The sequence below is a fragment of the Phalacrocorax aristotelis genome, chromosome 15, assembly GCF_949628215.1.
Source record: "Phalacrocorax aristotelis chromosome 15, bGulAri2.1, whole genome shotgun sequence".
Classification (NCBI taxonomy): Eukaryota; Metazoa; Chordata; class Aves; order Suliformes; family Phalacrocoracidae; genus Phalacrocorax; species Phalacrocorax aristotelis.
This window is the reverse complement of record NC_134290.1, coordinates 16,542,210-16,561,099: the sequence shown is the minus strand read 5'-3', so window position 1 is coordinate 16,561,099 and position 18,890 is coordinate 16,542,210. Positions and strand designations below refer to the sequence as shown.

The 18,890-nt window shown below is 43.6% G+C and overlaps 1 protein-coding gene across 2 annotated transcripts in view; it reads left to right on the top strand.

Annotated features, from left to right (window-relative positions):
* TOP3B (DNA topoisomerase III beta) overlaps positions 1-17,139 on the top strand; it is a 63,606-nt gene extending 46,467 nt beyond the window's left edge. The window contains exons 1-17 of one of the 2 annotated variants that reach the window (XM_075110205.1): positions 135-634; positions 1,591-1,722; positions 2,757-2,863; positions 4,278-4,352; positions 5,297-5,493; positions 5,935-6,091; positions 6,993-7,106; positions 7,980-8,070; positions 8,387-8,541; positions 8,777-8,882; positions 10,081-10,227; positions 10,937-11,110; positions 11,902-12,030; positions 12,290-12,439; positions 12,887-12,987; positions 13,227-13,428; positions 14,218-17,139. In XM_075110205.1, coding sequence (XP_074966306.1) covers positions 565-634; positions 1,591-1,722; positions 2,757-2,863; positions 4,278-4,352; positions 5,297-5,493; positions 5,935-6,091; positions 6,993-7,106; positions 7,980-8,070; positions 8,387-8,541; positions 8,777-8,882; positions 10,081-10,227; positions 10,937-11,110; positions 11,902-12,030; positions 12,290-12,439; positions 12,887-12,987; positions 13,227-13,428; positions 14,218-14,699 — 2,589 coding nt within the window. In that variant the 5' untranslated portion in view covers positions 135-564 and the 3' untranslated portion in view covers positions 14,700-17,139. Of the gene's footprint in view, positions 1-134; positions 635-1,590; positions 1,723-2,756; positions 2,864-4,277; positions 4,353-5,296; positions 5,494-5,934; positions 6,092-6,992; positions 7,107-7,979; positions 8,071-8,386; positions 8,542-8,776; positions 8,883-10,080; positions 10,228-10,936; positions 11,111-11,901; positions 12,031-12,289; positions 12,440-12,886; positions 12,988-13,226; positions 13,429-14,217 lie in introns of those variants that run through there. The other variant, XM_075110206.1, reaches the window with a different exon arrangement.
* Positions 17,140-18,890: the final 1,751 nt, after the last annotated feature.

Genomic DNA, 18,890 nt, shown 5'->3' with positions numbered 1-18,890 from the left:
CCGCCAGGGGGCGCTCGACCAGGCGGCCGCCGGACGGGGCGCTCCCCGCGGAGGGGCGGGGCCGAGGCCGGGGGCGGGGCGGGGCGCGTGTGTGTCGCGCCCGCCCGTTCCGCCTCGCCGGGCGGTGCCGCCCGCGCCTTCCGGCTCCGTGACCCGGCAGCGCAAGCGCAGGCCATGGCCGGCGGCTGAGGCGCGGAGCGGGGCGGGCGGCGCGGCTCCCCTCGGCCTCTCTTTGCCGGTAGGCCCCGGCTGCCCCGCAAGCCTCGGGCCGTAAGCGGTTCCCCGGCCGTGCGGCGCCGGGCCGCGCCGCCCCTCTCTCCCCGCGGGCTCTCACGAAGGCCGGGCGCGGCGGCGGAGGGCGGGCGGGCGGCAGCCCTTTCCTGGGTGCGAGGTTATTTTGCGCTGGAGTAACGGCGAGAGGCCGGAGGCGCCTTCGCGGTACGGCCGCCCCGTGCTCCCTCCGCAGGCCGAGGGCCGCCTCGCTCGCGGGCTGCGCGCCGCGGCCGCCGGGGAGCCAGGCCGTGCCGCTGGGGCCTGCGGCACCCCGCGAGTCGGCCGCTGAAGATGAAGACCGTTCTGATGGTGGCGGAGAAGCCTTCTCTGGCGCAGTCCATCGCCAAGATCCTCTCGAGAGGTAGGAAAGAAGGCGCGGGTTCAGCCCTGCTCGTGGCTCCGCCAGCGTCAGAGCCTGGGGGTGAGGGTGGGTCTCCCCGGGGGTGTGTCTGTGGGGGGGTGCGTCTCCCCGGGAGTGCGTGTGAGGGGGGGGGATGCGTCTCCCCGGGAGTGCGTGTGAGGGGGGGGGATGCGTCTTCCCGGGAGTGCGTGTGAGGGGGGGGGGTGCGTCTTCCCGGGAGTGTGTGTGAGGGGGGGTGCGTGTCTCCGCGGGGTGTGTGCGTGAGGGGGGGTGCGTGTCTCCGCGGGGTGTGTGTGTGAGGGGGGGTGCGTGTCTCCGCGGGGTGTGTGTGTGAGGGGGGGTGCGTGTCTCCGCGGGGTGCTGCCAGGGGTTGCTGCAGGCAGGGTGGGGTTCGGAAGCACCCAGACTTGTTCGCCTTGGGGCAGCCGCCGCCGGGGAGTGGTGACTTAGGAGAGGTCAGGAAGTAACTGGTTGCGCTTCACGTTCTGTTCGTGTGCTGATGCGTTTCGATTAAAGACCCAAGGAATCTGGTTTTGAGGCTTTATGTAGCTGGAGCGTGTGTTGGTGCGTATGGTTTCTAGGAGGTGCCGGCTGGGTATCAAGTGGCTGTTTTGAAATTTTTTAAGCTATAGTAAATCACTTGGAAAACAAAATGGCTTGTTTATAACTGTACTACTGGTCTAGAAAACTGGCTGTGTTTTCATAAGGATATCCTGGTGGGAGGGAAGGGGTGGAGGAGATAATGGATAGTTTCAGAAAATGAAAGATGCTTTAAAAAAAGTCTAAAGTGATAATTAACAGAAATAAAAATTGGATCAACAAGTAGAATTTTGTGATCAAGAAGACCCTAGCTGTAAGATCTAGGAAAAAGGGAGATGTCGCTTCACACTAAGTAACTTGTTACTTCAATAGGGGTTTTTTTAATCTTGTTGATATTTATGAACTTATTTTCACAGGCAACATGTCATCTCGGAAGGGGCTGAACGGTGCCTGCTCTGTGCATGAGTACACTGGATCATTCGTAGGACAGAGTGCCCATTTCAAGATGACATCTGTCTGCGGTCATGTCATGACTTTGGATTTCATAGGTACTTGTTCATAAAGCATTTTAACTGATACGGCTTGTAAAACCACCAGGGGCTTTTAAGAGGGAAGTACTCATTGTGGAAATAACTCAGCAATAATGTTGAAACTAGGGAGGAAAGGAGGATGAAAAGGTCACTTGGGGTCAGCAGTTCTTGATTTTTGTTTCTAGGTCTCTGGCCGGCTTCTTGCATGACTTCAGGCACGCCACTTGTGTTTTCTGTGCCTGAATTATGTCCCTGGAAAATGAGGGGAGATGAGGCTCAATCTCGTAGTCTGTGAAAGTGTTCTGGTACTTCGGATGAAAGGTGGTGGAGGAATGCAGAGCCCAAAGGGATATCCTCTAAAGCACTGTAGCATGTTGCTGCAAAACAGAGGCGTGGTACAGATAATGCACAAGGAATCCTGTCGCTAGCTTGCTTTGAAGCGTGGGACTAGTCCTGTGACTGCTGTATTTCCTCCGATGATAATGACCTCACGAGTTTTATGAGGACTAAATTTTGAGTTATTTACGCAGTGCTTTGAAGAGGTACAGTTCATGTAATTGCGAAGCGATATTGCTAACAGCTACTTCAGAAAAATGGAAACGAACAAAGGGCTGGATACGAGCAGGTGGCACAGGGTGCTCGCTGGCGTAGCGGGGCTGAGACGTAGCTGGCCGTCAGTAACGAGCAGTACAGCAGACTGCAGCGTGCCTGCTACGTGTGCACTGTGAAACACAGGAAAACAGCTCCCTCCCCTCCACCTGGTCGATCAGTTGTACAAACAGAAGGTGTTTTAACAGCTCATGTTAAAACTTCGAAAGGTGTGTAGTATTTATTTTTCCTTCATATGTTTCAAAATGGTAGCTGCGATTCACATAATGCTAAGGGAACCCTTGAGATATAGTAAAGCAAGATGTGCTAGGGCAGAAAGCTTTCCGAGGCAAATCTTGAAAGCCTGGTGTTTTCCAAAGTAATGTTTTTTGTCTGTTGGTTTTTGGTTGGGGTCTTTTTTAATGTACATTTAGGGCTTTACTTAATGTACTTCTGCTTTTCAGGAAAATATAACAGCTGGGACAAAGTGGATCCAGCAGAACTTTTTAGCAAAGCTCCCACAGAAAAGAAAGAAGCTAATCCCAAACTGACCATGGTGAAGTTTTTACAGGTATTCTTTCTTATGAGATTTATTTGAGATATATCTTTTTTTTTCCTTGGTATTCTTTTTCTTTATTTCATTTGGAGCATATTAGCTCAAGGATTTACTGTTCTTGTTCTTTCTCTATTGGAGGAAGCAATGAGAGACCTATTTTTATCCTGTCAAGAAAAATAAATGAAATTATTCTGCAGTTCTGGGAAACAATAAAAGCTATTAATAAATCTGAAAGAGCAGTGTGGCGTTTTGCTATGAATTAGACCTGCTTTTTAAAAAAAAAACCAAATTCTTACAGGTTAGCTAGCTTTTATTTAAGAACCAGAAGTATAACCCTCTCCCAGCCTTTAGCGTGGGTCGGTTATCTTCACTCTAGCATAAGAAATCGAGTCTGCCTTCCCCACAGATAGTTTTCTGGTGGAGGGTGATGCCGGAGCATTCCATGTCTTTGTAACAGCTGTTCCATAGCTTCCTTCCACTACGGCGGGCAGGCGGCTGAGTGAGCCGGTACTGACGCAGCAGGTGCGCAATGTTTGATTTCATAGGTCTATTCACCCGCTTCCCAAAAGCGGGCAGTGTTCAGCAGCGCGCTCTGCGATACGCTACAGTTCTCCTAGGGTTGAAGAGAAATTACTACCTTATTTAATGAGGATTTTCTTCCCTGCAGGAAGCAAGTTTTTGTCAAGGTTAGATCTATTTTATGAATTTTACTGGTTCTTGCACTGTCTGAAACCTTTGCCTTGTTGAATCCACTTTTGCCATTGCCTTGTGAGGTTTTTTTGACACGCTTCTCAAAATTAGACCGCTGTATGCGTGTTTTGCTTCTAGCAGCAAGTGCGAGGCATAGCTTGTAAATGCCTTCTTTAAAATAGGGCTAGGTTGGTTATTACTCATTCTTCACGTGCGCCCCTCTGAGAGGAAAGTGGCAGTTTGGTTGTTTTTACAAAATAATACTTTCTGAAAGGCAAGTATGTGTGATGTAAAACAGATTCCTGTCAGATAAATTTAGACTTCAGGGTATCTTTATGGAAAGTGTTTCTTGTTTTGTGATGGTTTCTTTTTCTGTTTGTTTGTTTTTTAAGGATGTGGAGATTAAGGCACAGAAAGGGGAAGGGACTGTGCCCGAGGCTGCACAGACTGCAGCAGTTTCAGGAGACTTTCGCTGCTATAGAGCTTTGCTGACTTTTTTTCAGGTCCTGCAGAAAAGCATCTTGTAGGCGGACTTCTGGTCCCATGAAGCACAGCTTGCTTCTCTCTTCAGCCGCTGTTTAAGTACCTGCAGACTTGTCGATTCTGCTAGATTCTTCCAATCGTTTTCACACCAAATAAATTGTCTCTAGTACTTTAAAATAGAAACAAAAAGTATGCAGGTAGTGAGGAGGTAGGTTGTCTCTTGAATTGCTGAACAACTGTGCTAATTTTCTCACAGGTGGAAGGAAGAGGCTGTGATTGTATTGTCCTGTGGTTGGATTGTGATAAGGAAGGAGAAAATATCTGTTTTGAAGTAAGACTTCAATTTTTAAGATTTATAATACTACAGTATATTTGTCTGTGGCATACAATACTATCAGCATATTGTTTTATGGATATGCAGTAAGATTCATGCTGAGTTGAATGAAGCCTTAAAGGCATGGAGGGCCGTGGTGGAAAAACTCATGTGCTTTTGAACTCTTACAATGTCAGTTAAAGAGTATAAATCAGTTTCATAGCTGTTGCTCATCTGAGATGAACAATAATGTCTCTTAAATGTTCGAACATTCCAGTGCTTTGAGAATTGGTCTGTATTTCACAGCTGGAGTAGTATTTTGCTGTCCTTACAAAACTTGATCTCTGTTATCTTTTGGTCATTAAGCAATTGGACACTTCTGAGCATAGAGGCCGCTTTTAAGCGTAGGCTTACCGCAGGAGTGTGGACTCAGCACATAGAAGACACAGAACTAAAACTTTGGTCTGCAAAGGTTTTGGGTTTTGTTTTTTTTTTTTTTAACATCCTATTCCCAGAAGTCTACGTGAAGAGTATTTTTTGGGTTTTGTTTAAAGAGGCCCACTTTGTCAAGTAATTTTTAAAAGTTCTTTAAATACCACTATCCTAACTGGGCCCTAGCAATACATAGAATAACCCCAGACAGAAACTGATACGTATTCACCAAAAGGTGCTGCAGCTGCACTGGTGAATTTCTTTGCACTTAACTAAGAATAGTGCTTCACTTCCCACACTTGCTGTTTAATAAATAAGCTCTTCAGTTTTGCTAATTCTTGATGTACTTCTGGGTGGATAGGCAACACTGCTCTTGCTTATCAGTTGGTGTATTGGCGTGACATCTTACTGAATTAAGAAACGTATCGGCAAATATTTTCTGGAGGGTGGGGTTTTTACTTTAGAAAGAAGAACTGACTTAAGCCCTTACCTTCCAAATACTCTTAAAATATGCTTCTGATCTTCATTAGGTTCTCGATGCTGTTCTTCCTGTAATGAACAAACCTCGTAGCACTGAAAGGACGATCTATAGAGCTAAATTCAGTTCTATTACTGACACAGACATCTGCAATGCCATGAATCACTTGGGAGAACCCAATCGCAATGAAGCTCTTTCCGTGGATGCCCGCCAGGAGCTGGATCTCAGAATTGGCTGTGCATTTACAAGGTGACAGCACAGATTACAGATAGCTTTGTGAAAGGCTCAGGAGTACTGCTCCGTGCATGAAATAAGTCTCGGGACTCTGGTGACTAGTTCTGTTCAGCACCAAACTGAGCAATTTTATGCACAGACAAATAACAAGAAATAGAAATTGCGTTATGACTTTGAGCTAGATGAAGTCCTATCAGCAGCTATGGTGTGATCTTGTTTTATGATGTTCTCCCACATTTCTTTCGGAATAAACATAATTCTGTGAGGCAAGATAATTATGACTTAATTACCTGTAAGAGATTATCTTTCTCAGAGCACTTTTTTCCTAATGCATGAATGATTTAATAGATTACTTGTATTTGTGTGTATAAGTTAATGAAAGCTTTTGCTTTTCATGGGAATGAGAATATTAATGTATTTGTTCCTGGGTTGGGGTTTTTTTTTGCCCTCTCTTAGGTTTCAGACTAAATATTTTCAGGGGAAATACGGGAATTTAGACAGCTCCCTCATCTCCTTTGGGCCGTGTCAGACCCCAACACTTGGATTCTGTGTTGAAAGGCATGACAAAATCCAGTCATTTAAGCCTGAGACTTACTGGGTGTTGCAAGCTAAAGTAAGTTTTACAACACTTGTTTGTATATGAGGAATGTATATTTTTACCAAAGAAAGGCATTTATATTTTCATTGTGTTCATTCATAAATTTGTAGCTGCTGACAAGAATTCACAATGCCTACAGTTTGCTCATCTGTTCTCATTCAGTTCACATGTGTGTCACCACTCTCTCAAGAACAGATTCCAGGATGTCAGTTTTCTGTTAAAGTGGTTATTGTCTGCTGCTTATAAGAATTCTTCAGTGCTAACCATCTGAGCTTAGACTCGGCCAAAAAGACTACTTAAAATGGTTTTCTTTTGTTCCCTGGGGTCCCTGGACTGACTGTGTTGTTAATTTGGATCCAGGAATTAATTAGGCTGCCAACAAACATTGGCGTTGCAGAGTATTGGAATTTTAAAGCAAATAAAATGCTCATTGTGTTAATTGGCAATTGAGTCCTCTGAATACTTTGGCAGCTTGCAGCAGTTTTATAGCCTTGCTGCTGTCCAGGCTCTGAGAGCAAACCAGCACGGTTTTACTGCTTGTGATCACAAGGATTTTTTTTAACAAATAAGGGATATATGGTAAAAAGTTGCCATTTTCAGATTTTTAAAAGAAAAAAAGATGAAATCTGGTGTCTACTGTCATCTCTTTTCCGATGCGTCTCCTGTGTCTCACACTAGGAAGTTGTTGGTGCCTGTTTTGTGCTCGCTGATATCGATTGCTTCATATTTATTTTTGTACATGGGAGTTGCATTAAACTGTAGCTAGATCATGTGTCAAACAATTGATTTTACTAAATCAAAATGGTAAACTTTGAATTTCTGCCCATTTTAGCCTTTACTGTTCCCTATGCTAAAAATAAGAAAAATATTTCCGTTAACTGCAGGAATAATTCCAGTCTTTTTTTCGGCCCAATAGGTGAGCCCTGAAAAAGAAAGTTCTCTCACTTTGGATTGGGATAGAGTGAGGGTCTTTGACCGGGAAATTGCTCAGATGTTCCTGAATATAACAAAGATGGCAAAAGAAGCAAAGGTAATAGTATTTACTAAGTGTCAGTAGAGCCATATTTCCTATAAAGGAAATACCATTTAATATTTAATTTGCTGCATATTGGATTTTTTTTGTTTTGATAAGAGTGTAGAATATCTGTCTCTTGTTTTTCACTCTATTCAACTTTGTGTAAATGAGAATAAAGGGCAAGATTTTTTTTTTATTGTAGTTCATATTATGCTAGTGTGGTCATCTTGGCAGAAGCTGCTTCTTAATATTGACTTTGGAAATGATCGTCACTCACGATAGGAAGTCTTCATTACTAAACCTGCTAAGAAATACTGTTCAGATCTCTCCAAGCAGACCTCTTATTTCCCATGAGACATTGTATAAATCAGAATTTAATTACTTATGTGGCAATATTCCTGCAGTTAAATTTTTAATCATGTGTATGATACAGTCTTTATAGCCAATTAACTTCTAGTTCTGCTCGGTTCAATACTTGTTTGACAGCATGCTTGGATTTAAGTGCTTATAGCCATCAAGGTTCAAGGGCTGCATGAAGCTTTTAAAAACCAGGATCCTTATAGTTAGGACCATTACTTGGAATAAGCACTAAATCCTTGTAGCACCGAAGTACGTGCGGCTGAGGGAAGGGGGAAGTAAAGAGAGCCATAAGCTACCTTCCTGCGTTCACAGTTACAGGCCTTAGGTCTGTAATCTCCGAATTTGGTAAATGATCTCCCGTCAGATTTCCTGAAGTAAAAATATATTGGTGGTTACTGTTTTTACGAAAACAGATACGACAAGAATAGATGATGGTAGGTATGGCACGTGTTTATAGGCATGACTGAAATGATACATTTGCCAGTTACCAAACTTCAGAACTTTTACTGGGAAAATGCTATTTTCTAGGTAGAATCTGTGAGTAAAAAAGAGAAGGTGAAGCAGAGACCACTGGCTCTGAACACGGTAGAAATGCTACGAGTGGCCAGTGCTGCTTTAGGTATGTGTAAAAGTTCAGATTTTTACACTGTTTTAAAGCAAAGTATTTTGGCTTCTCAGGCGAAATAATCAAGGGCGTACCAAATATAGATCGATACCCTCCTCTCCCTACGATAGTTCATTTTGGGGGAAGGATCAAGTTTAGAAAGCTTATCAGAAGTGACATGTTGGGTAAGATGAGGGTGACAAGAGTCTTGCGGAAAGGACAAACCATGATTTATTTAAAGGTTTTGATAAGGTATACTTTGAGATGCAGCAAACAAGTCATAATCACAGTGATGTGTAGATGATTTTTGTTTTCCTCTATCCCATCTTAGGAATGGGTCCACAACATGCCATGCAAATAGCAGAGCGTCTTTATACTCAGGGTTATATTAGCTACCCTCGAACAGAAACTACCCATTATCCAGAAAACTTTGACTTGAAAGGATGTTTGAGACAACAAGCCAATAATCCTTACTGGGCAGAAACTGTGAGTACATGAAGCTAAACCTGTACTAACAGATGATCCTCTAGTCTGTGCTTTAGAATATATCTTACTTGGTATTTTATGACCTATGGGTCTTCAGAAGCAATAAGTACTGGTAATTGCTTTCATTTATGGATGTTGTACAGACATGGATTTGATCTGAGAAGTTCCTTAACCTGCGAAGAGAGACCCGTTATCCACTTCAGCCAGCCTGTTTTCTCTCTCCTCTTTCACCCAGGTAAAAGCATTGCTGTCAGAAGGCATTAATCGTCCAAGGAAAGGCCATGATGCAGGAGACCATCCTCCCATCACGCCAATGAGAGCCGCAACGGAGGCAGAATTGGGTATAGGCAAATTCAGTAGTGTTGGAACACTATGTGAGGAAATTAGTTCCTTGAGGTATAGGAGCCAGTTTGAAAATCCCTGAGTTCCAATAGAAAGTACAATTGTTTGAATAGCAGGAAGCGAAGAGAAAGCAATCTTTATCCAAATTTGAACTTCCAGTGACAGTGAAGTGCAGAGCTGGTCTGCTCTTTGGTAATCGATTTAGGGACCGTGGGACTGCTGAGGAAAAGGAATAGCCAACTTAACAACTTCATGCCTGCTTTCGCTAGGAGGAGTTTGCCCTGGAATAGTAGCCGAAATTTTATTGTGTTTTCGTGCTTGAAAGTCAGGCTTCAACTGCATTTTCATTTAGCGTCTGTGGTTTGTGGGTTTTATGTTAAAATGTAACGTTTGCCTTTCTCTACACTGTGATCCCTCAAAAAAGGATTTTAAGTTTATAAGAAAGTGTAGCGATTGTATTGTTTACTAGGAATAGCTAAGATTGTTGTAGAAAACTGACAGCTTTGGATTTTAATGAATTGGTGAAATAATCTCTGATAGAAAACCAAATGCTTTAAAGTTTTGAGTAACTGCACAGGCCACTGAATGGCTGTGTAAGATGTTTTTATGTACACAGCAAGATGAAATATGCAAAGCACAGGACTAAGAATTAGAAGCTGTTCATACCAGTGTAACCTTTCAGCTATTCCATTTCCTATCTGTAGATGTGAATAAGGAACTTTGATATGGGTTAAATTTCAAAATAGTGTTAATAAGTAGTATTTTAGAGTCATCTGTTGCAGGACTTCAAGCTGACCAGTGTGGCAGTTGCCACTAGGACCCCATTTTAGGTTTTAGATTAGGGTGCGGTCTCTGGTGGCACTAAGCAGTAGGTCATTTTGGGTTTCTCTGTATGTCTTTTTTTTTTTAAAGCAAATAAGAGGAGTCTTTTCTACTTTTTCCTCTCATTCAAACACATTGCAAAACTGGGAGATGGGCTGGCTAAACTAGCCGTCCTTCTCCAAGAGCGTCTGCATGCAGCTCATGTCTGTGTGATGTGACAGTTCTGTAGGCAGGAAATTTTTAAGGGGAAACTGGATGGACTTTTGAGTGTTATTTTCTTTTAGGTACCAGTTTTTCCTGTGGTACTTTTTAGTGCAGATTTTACCCAGAACTTCAGGACTTGAGTTTTGTGGGTAAGATGTTGTTTATCCTCAGGTGGAGATGGATGGCGACTATATGAGTACATATCGAGGCATTTCATCGCCACTGTCAGTGCTGATTGCAAGTATCTACAAACCACCATTTCTTTCAGTATTGGCCCTGAACGTTTTACCTGTATCGGAAAAGTGGTAACTTCACCAGGTAAGACAAATCAGGGAGTAAGTAGATAGCTACAGACTTTTTTTTTCCCCATTAATACATTGAATGAACATAAAAGGGAAGCTTTGGGGGAAGTACAATTTTGAAGACATCTTTTGAGCTATCGAGGCCAGAGACCAAATCTTTGTCATTGTTTCCATACTGCAGTAACAGTAGAAGTCTTTTTTCATGTAGTAGTCTCAGATTCAATGCCACGTTTGCCTGCATGAAGACGAGCCTGTTTATAGACAGCAAATGACTTTTCAGTGTTAAATTACACAAAGGTAGATTTTTTTTCTTGGGCCTCTGTAAAATGAATGTAGCACCACCACAGATTTTTATGGTAAGCTGGCCCAGTAGTCCTTAGTACATTAATAGGACGTACTATTTGTATTTCCTTTTTAAGGAGCTCCTCTCATCCATTCTGGCACTGTGCTTTCATTCAAAGAGAGCGTTTACTTTTTGTCGTACATCAGCCTGACTCAAGTCACGCACAAAATAGATCTGATGCGGCGTGGTGGGAGATGCCGTCTTGTGATACTGTATTGCCTCAGAATTCCTAGCTTCGGGGATTTTCTGCATGTATGGCAGACAGCCTCTTAACTTTGATCTGTATAATGCAGCCCGTGTTACAATTAGAAACCTAAACCTTGACCTTTTGAAAGCTGTGACGATAAGCTGTCATTATTTTTGTTTGTTTCATTAACTCCAGGGTTCACAGAAATTATGCCGTGGCACAGCATCCCGTTGGAAGAGAGCCTTCCCCACTGTGAGAAAGGAGATCTTTTTCCGATTGGTGAAATAAAACTGCTGGAAAAGCAAACCAGTCCTCCTGATTACCTGACGGAAGCAGAACTTATCACTCTGATGGAAAAGCATGGCATTGGTAGGAACTTGCTTAACTTAGATTATCCTGTAATACGTGCACCAAGAGCGCAGAGTCTGAATCGCTCCTCTGATCTCTCTCTGTCGGTAATGACCTTCCAGTATTCATCTGAATAGGTACAGTAACGATCTTTTCCCCCCGACTTCAAACCACGATGTCTGTAGTCTCTTAGCAGATGGTAGATTCTCTTCCTCCCCGTTCTTTTTCCTTTTTTATTCTTATGCCTAGTTTCTGACCAAAGCACTGTCATTTGGTAACACATCCTTGTCCCTTCTCTGCCAGAAAGAGCCTATGTTTTGTGGAAAAATGCTCCTCCTCATTCTTAGGAGTTATTTCCTTTACAGCCTGCTTCAGCTTTGCTGGCTCCAATAGTCCTTATATATCTTATTGTTCAACTTACCACAATACGACTTTTTTCTTTTTTAATCTGACTTGTTTCCTTTGCATTTTCATAACTTTGTCCAGTCAAAACAAACATAGTCTCTTACTCCGCTGTGTTTTTCCAGAATTAGTGATTGTGAGAATAGGTGTCCTCCCAGTAGTAATTCCTTGGAAGAGATGAAAGAATGAAGGTTAAAACATATTTCAGGCTTCTCAGAACTGCAAAGGACGTAAGAGTTACTAGACAGAGAAGTTACCCACTGGAAGTTGGGTATCAGTAAAAAGGTACCTGAATTTTAGGTAGTCTCAGGAGCACTATAACTTGACATAAAACCAGAGAAGTCAGAAATGAGTAATTCAGTGAAAACTCTTTGTTCAGAGTGGGTGTATTGTTTTCCTTTGTGTGGCAGGAACTGATGCAAGCATTCCAGTCCACATTAACAACATTTGCCAGCGAAACTACGTCACCGTGGAGAGTGGTCGGAGACTGAAGCCTACAAACCTTGGCATTGTTCTGGTCCATGGTTATTACAAAATAGGTCAGTTAAATGCTCTCCCCTTTCCATCCTCTTAGCTCCTTTTTCCCTTCAGCATGTCAAGCACGTAAACCACGACACTGTATAAGTAGCATTTCTGTCTGAAATAATGCACCCAGGAAAATATTACTTATTCCAAAGACTATAATAATTAAAACTTGCTGGTTTATTTTGATGGTGGTTTACATATGGACAGTTTCCTACCCCCATTTTTTGATCTTTCATTGCTGCTTCTCTGCTGTTGTCTCTGGTTTTCTGTTAGATGCAGAATTGGTTCTTCCTACGATCCGCAGTGCCGTAGAGAAGCAACTCAACTTAATAGCTCTGGGTAAAGCGAATTATCATCAGGTCCTGGAGCACACCCTTGACATTTTCAAAAGGAAATTTCACTATTTCGTGGATTCTATTGCAGGTAAAACTTTTTTACATGTGGAGTTCTCTATAATCGCTTAATTGTTGCAATGATGCTAGTGGAAAATACTTGTTTATTAGGTTCTTTTCAGAGGTTTAGGCTTACTGAGAAGGTGTGTTCCAGGACTGGAAGTTTTGAGTCAAATTAAGTTGCTCTCTGAAAAGAAATGGACTGAATCATGGCTCCAAAACTCTACTTCAGATTTATTTTGTGACACTGCAGTGGGGAGTTTCAAAAACTTCAGACTAGCTGAGGTACTTACCAGTGTGTGTTTGTACATGCTCACTGCAAAACACTGTGTATTTAAAAAGTCTGCCTAAAGAGGGAAGAGCATTTTGAGTAAAATATTTTTGTTCCCACTTCTTCACAGGTCCTGTAGACGATTTTGTGCCAGATTTCCTCTTAAGAACTGAAATTCTTACATAAATGTGACTATCTCTTTCGCAGGTATGGATGAGTTGATGGAAGTGTCTTTTTCACCCTTAGCTGCCACAGGTAAACCTCTTTCCCGCTGCGGTAAATGCCATCGTTTTATGAAGTATATTCAGGTAAGTTCACTCATGCTTGGGATTTAAATTTCACTTGCTGGGGGGGCATTGAGCAGAAAACCCTTTTCCATTAGTGAATTTGGATTCAAATGTGGTTGTCGAGTGCATTTCTAAAACATAAAGCCTGATGGAGTTTCTCCGTGGGGCACAAACCAGAGAGCAGCCCCAGCTGGATTTACTGCATGTTTGAACACTGCTTCACGCTACAGTTATTCAGGAGGCTTGTATTCTATTTCCAGGCCAAACCGAGTCGTCTGCACTGCTCTCACTGTGATGACACCTACAGCCTCCCACAGAATGGTACCATTAAACTCTACAAAGAGTTGCGTTGCCCCCTAGATGACTTTGAGCTGGTGCTGTGGTCATCTGGATCCAGAGGAAAGAGCTACCCACTCTGTCCATACTGTTACAACCATCCTCCCTTCAGGGACATGAAAAAAGGTAGGAATTATGTAAACGTGCAGAGATCAACCTCACTTGAAATAAATTAGGTACAGTCTATACAGTGTGCTTTTTCGTAGTTTTTAATCACTGTTGTTTAATATAAAGTACAGTTCAAATTAGATTACAGATACCTAAAATTCACATCAAACTTGCTGACCAAAATTTATTAGTTAACCCATTTCTGCGCGCACAGTAGGTGACCTTCGTAACACCCAGTATGCAGTGAAAACCACTGAGATTCTGACACCTTGCTAACCGGGCTATAGATTAAGACCAGGTCTTGAGAGTGTTTCGATACTGAGACAGATGGTGTGTCAAAAGCTGTTGAAGGATGTAAGCAGGGGTAAAAGTTGCAGTTAGTCTGGTAACTGTGAGACCAAAACTTCAAGTAGTGCATTTGAAGCTCTGAGTATCAGGAGCTTTTTGGCATCTTTTTATTACCACTTTTTAATTAATTAAAAATGTCTTGCACTAACAGTGGGTATTGCAAGTATAAAGTAGCAGTTAGGAGACATACAAGTAAGTGTCCAAACTGCCTGTACTGCACAGTGCGCAGTATCTGGCAATTCTGAAAGCCATTACAGAAAAACTTTTGAGCAAGGGATTATTCTGAACCTGTGAAAAGGGAAGTTGCCGTTCGGGGAGCAGTTCCGTTCTTTAGTGATTTAGAAAACTTACATATACTAAGTTGTCACTGATTCCTGTGTCTTGCGTCCTCCAAGCTGGGTAGTGTGGGTAGTGATATCAGGGGTTCCTCATGGTACGGTTTTACTCTTCTTTCCCCAGGAATGGGCTGTAATGAATGCACCCACCCCACATGCCAGCATTCCCTTAGCATGCTTGGAATTGGGCAGTGCGTTGAATGTGAGAATGGGGTTCTGGTGCTGGACTCGACGTCCGGCCCCAAGTGGAAGATGGCATGCAACAAATGCAACGTGATTGTGCACTTCTTTGAGAATGCCCACAAAGTTCGAGTGTCGCCGGAGACCTGTGACTTGTGTGATGCAGCCCTTGTGGACGTAGATTTTAACAAAGCCAAATCCCCTCTGCCTGGTGATGAGACCCAGCATTCAGGCTGCGTGTTCTGTGATCCTGTGTTTCAAGATCTGGTGGAGCTGAAACATGCAGCCATGAGGCACCCCATGCACCGTGGCGGACAAGGAAAAAGGCAAGGCCGAGGAAGAGGTAAAGGCCGGAGGCCTGGAGGAAGACTCAATCCAAAGAAACCCAAGGACAAAATGGCAGCTCTGGCTGCTTACTTTGTATAACGGCCACACAACAGAAAAATAAACTTCTTATAAAAAATTGTTTCCCTTTAAGTTCATTTTTAAGTGTTTTTGATCTTCACGGCTTTCCTGTCCTTAGAAAAGTTAAACACCTTAGATCATTGTACACCTTGATTTAATCGCAAAACAAATTCTTCTGGATGATGAGTTAGTCACTGCGTGAGCCTTTAAACGTTTAGTTGGAATTCACTGGTCCAAATAGAGCTTACAAATAGAAGGGAGACGTAAGAAGTCTACCTAGACCATTACCTGGGGCTGACAGAAAGGAAATGAAATTTCCCTCTTCTGTCATTTCTGGGGCCTTTGGCAGCAGTACGAGTGCCAGGAATATATGAGCTGATTAAGATCAGTGATATGCTGCTGTAGTCTTCAGGTGTGGAAGGAGACTTGTTTCATCTGACTTTGAATCTTCAAAACTAATAAATGATTAGTAGCAGTCAGATTTTTAAATTACATCTGCAATAGCAAGAGCACCACTTCAGACCTGTCACTCTGCTGCATAAGAGAATAAAGCCAAGAGACGTACAAAATGGAAATTGTAAATGTGAAGGGGGATATTGGCACTGAGCAGTGATTCCCACATTATGGTCTGTGCAGCCAAGTCAATAACCTTTGGTCAACGGGCCCCAGTTAACTGAGACCTTCTCCCGCTGCAGGAGGTCAGAGTACCCATGCTGCTCTTTTCCTCTTGTGTTCACACCGCTGATCATACCTGATCAGACAGTTTGTACCGTCTGTACTGCAAATTGTCGCTTCAGTGTTGGTTAGTTTTGTTGTCAAGAGGAGGGCGTCCTCGTCTTTTTTGTGGAGCTGTGTCTAACCACTGTGACGCTGGGTGCCGCATCACAAAATCTAGTTGTACCAATGCATAATGTTCTCTCCTTTCCTTCCATGTGTGCGTAGCTGATCCTATCTGGTCATCTGATTGAGTACAGTTTGTATCGCCTGTACCCCCAAAACAGTTTCAGCACTAGTCGTTGGATGGGAGGATGCCATCGCCGTTTTACCTGGTGCAAAGGCTCCTGCATTCAGACACGGGCTGTGCAGAGAGCAACTTGGCACATGATTCGCTGGCAATGGAAAGGAAAGACAAGTCCCTGCAAAAGGTAACGTACAACTCTGTTTTAATTGGCGTAGCGTGTGCATTTACTGAACAAGGGATCACGGACGAAACACCACAGCCCCAAGCCTGTTCCTCTGATCAAACGTTTATATAGTTACAGCTCAAACATGAACTGTGTTTTAATAGTATTGCTTAAAAGACCCAGCCATAGGTAGAAGTTTCTTTTTTTGTAGTCTTGTTTGTTTTTTTTCCGAAGTAAAAACAAACTGCCTTTGCAACTCCCTTAGCCTGGAGTGAGTAGCTTCTTTTCATGTTTTAAAGGTCATTTGCTGTCGTGTCTCAGAGCCTAGTTCTTAACATAAACTATAAGAGCTTTCCAGGTGCTTGTATTGAGTTGTTGAAGTCCTCTCTTAGGCTGTACCCTGCTTTGGTACATGAAGATGCGGCTCTGAGAATGCCTGCGTGCTCAGCTGGCTCCTGCTGCTGTGTACGGCGCTGGCCGTTGGCTGGCATTTCCCTCCTACTCGGGAGGCGGTGGCCCTGGAAGCGTGGGAGACCTGTTGTCACTCGTTCTTCTGGCTTCTGAGCTGTGTAAGAAAGCTTTTCTTTCTCCAAGCATGGCTCTTATTTTGGTCATTGGCAAACAAATTTTCGCTTGTAAAATCCCTTTGCTGTATTAGCGCCAGTGGAAATAAATAGCTGGGACCTTTCTCTTAAGAACGAGCTGTTTACATGTTCTGGCAGACTTCAGTGGCTCCCTTCTCCCTACCACAAATGGGCACGTTCTTTCTGATACAGATCTATGAGTAACTGCGAACGGCCATTCAGAACTGTCGGTGCCTGTGCCTGAGGAGCAAAGGCTTTGGTTTTGTTCTGCACCAGCTGCCAGAGAAGCTTGTTCTCCCTCAGCAGCCGGGCAGCGCAGGGCGGCCACGGCCTGGGAGAAGGCTGCACGGTGCAGGGGGTGCCACAGTGGGCTCTTAGTGCCGCGGCCTGGCACACAGGTTGGTGGTGGCAGTTGTCTCTGACGGGAGCGGAAAGAATGCAGCGGTGATGAGCGTTTTCAGTTTCTTCTTGAAACTTAGAGGCACATTCCTGGGATTGCTTTAAAAGGTACAAGAGAGCAAGAAACTCCCTAAAATGCTGAAGTCCCTGGAGATGTCTCTAACGTTAAGGTGACTGCTACATGTCTTATGTCTGCGGTTCTTACTGGAACAAAGAAAGGAATTACAGCTTATGAAATAAATCTCTTCTACTTTCAGTTGATATTCCATGGGAAAAGCTCAGGTGAGAACTTTTGTTGTTTAGGAAGTTACCTTTGAAATAGCACCATTCACTCAGGAGGTTGATTTGGCTCCCATTGCTGATGAAAGAATAAAAATGAACTGACCCGTATGAAAGGGCTGCATGCTTGGCCCTGCTGAGATGGCACTAGCGTGCCCTTGGAAGCTTGCTTTTCTCAGCCTGGGGAGAGGGGGGTAGCAGCTGCTCTCCCTAGAAAGTTGGTGCCAAAGACAGACAGCGTGGTGCTTGGGATTAAGAGGACTATCAAAATACAGATTTTTGATCTGATCATTATTTATGTGTGGAAGGAAAAGAAGGATTAGATCTCTGATAGGAGCAGGGAAAGAACATGGCAGACAAAAACCATCTGTCTGGAAGTGATCAGTAGCCATTTTACGGCTAGTAAGGCTGAAGGGATGATGTCATTCCACATCTAGTGCTGCTCTCTCCAACATCATTCAACTATTTAAAATCAGTTTTTGTTCTTGGAACTGCCAGCAGGGAGTGATCACAGCAGGGATGTTGCAGGACACAGGCTACTCTAGTTTAGCGTGGGAATGCAAAGGGAAGAGGTGGGATAAGAATCTCCTGAACTGTAGTGGCTTAGAAATCTCTGAAAACCTCAGCAGCCTCTGTTGCTGAGCACAGGTAACTGTGTGCCCAGTGCCTCAATCTGTCATGAATCCTGAACTGGTGCTAGGTTGAAGTCCTCGTACTAGGGGTTCAGAGCACTCGGGTCCTTCACAAAACTGAGCATCCCACCACTGAATTAAAAGCCTGCTTAAACAGTGCAATAGTGGCCCTCCCTTTTTTCATTTTATTTGGATTCATTTTTATGGGATTCTCCATGAAGTATCCTAGTATTAAAAAAAAAAATCAAGTTTTGAAAGCGTTAATGGGGCTTCCTCTTTCCTTTTCAGAGAGCTCTTGCGATTAAAAAAAGTGTGAAGTCTGTGTTTCGTAGCTTATTCAGTGGAATGGGGACCAAATGAGCTCACGCTCTGAAGCAGAGGTGTCTGAGAAGGAGAAAACAAGGAATTGAGGTGCTGCAAGCATTTGCAGTACCTCAATTTCTTGTTTTCTCCATCATTTCACTGAACACGTACTAGTGCTTCCGGGAAATGTGTTCCCTGTCCTGGCTTTGCAGCATCTGGTGTTATTCCTTCCTCCTCTAAAGATGTTATGTCCAGTTACCCCTGGAAGATACAAGGTAAGGACAGAATCCTTATCGCTGTCTTGATACCTGAAGTAAAGGGTATTTCTAGTTGTGCACACTGGAAACGGCTGCTGTTTGGAAGGTAAGACGTGTCACCTGTTTGTGTCTGGATGTTCGGATATGGAAGAGGAGATGGGGACTGGAAATAGCATTCAAGATGGTATCGTTGCAGGGGAAGGAGTTCTGAGGTTTGGGGTTTATTTTCCCCCCAAACTGAATATTCAGGTTAATGCCTTGATAAAACTATGTGTTTAATACTTAGCAAATGAAAGGCCTGTGTTTTATGGTATTAAAAACCAGAAAGCCAGATAGACAATAAACTGGGGTCCTGTTTTTGGGAAGGACTTTTGCCGTTTCTCAGGTGGGATTAAAGAATGGTGTTGTGCTTTGGTAGTACGCTTCAGCAGAGTTACCGAGCGCTGCGTGACAGTGTGAGGCAGGACAGGGTTTTAGTCGATATGGTGTAAATACCCCAAAGGGCCCGAAAGATGTAGGTGAGAGGTCAGCGCGAGCGTCCCGGCTGCCTGTGCCGTACTAACCTCACGGGGGGGTTGATGCCGTGTTGTTTTTGTGAGTCTGGGGTTCAGGACCGTCAGTCACGCTTCTCCTG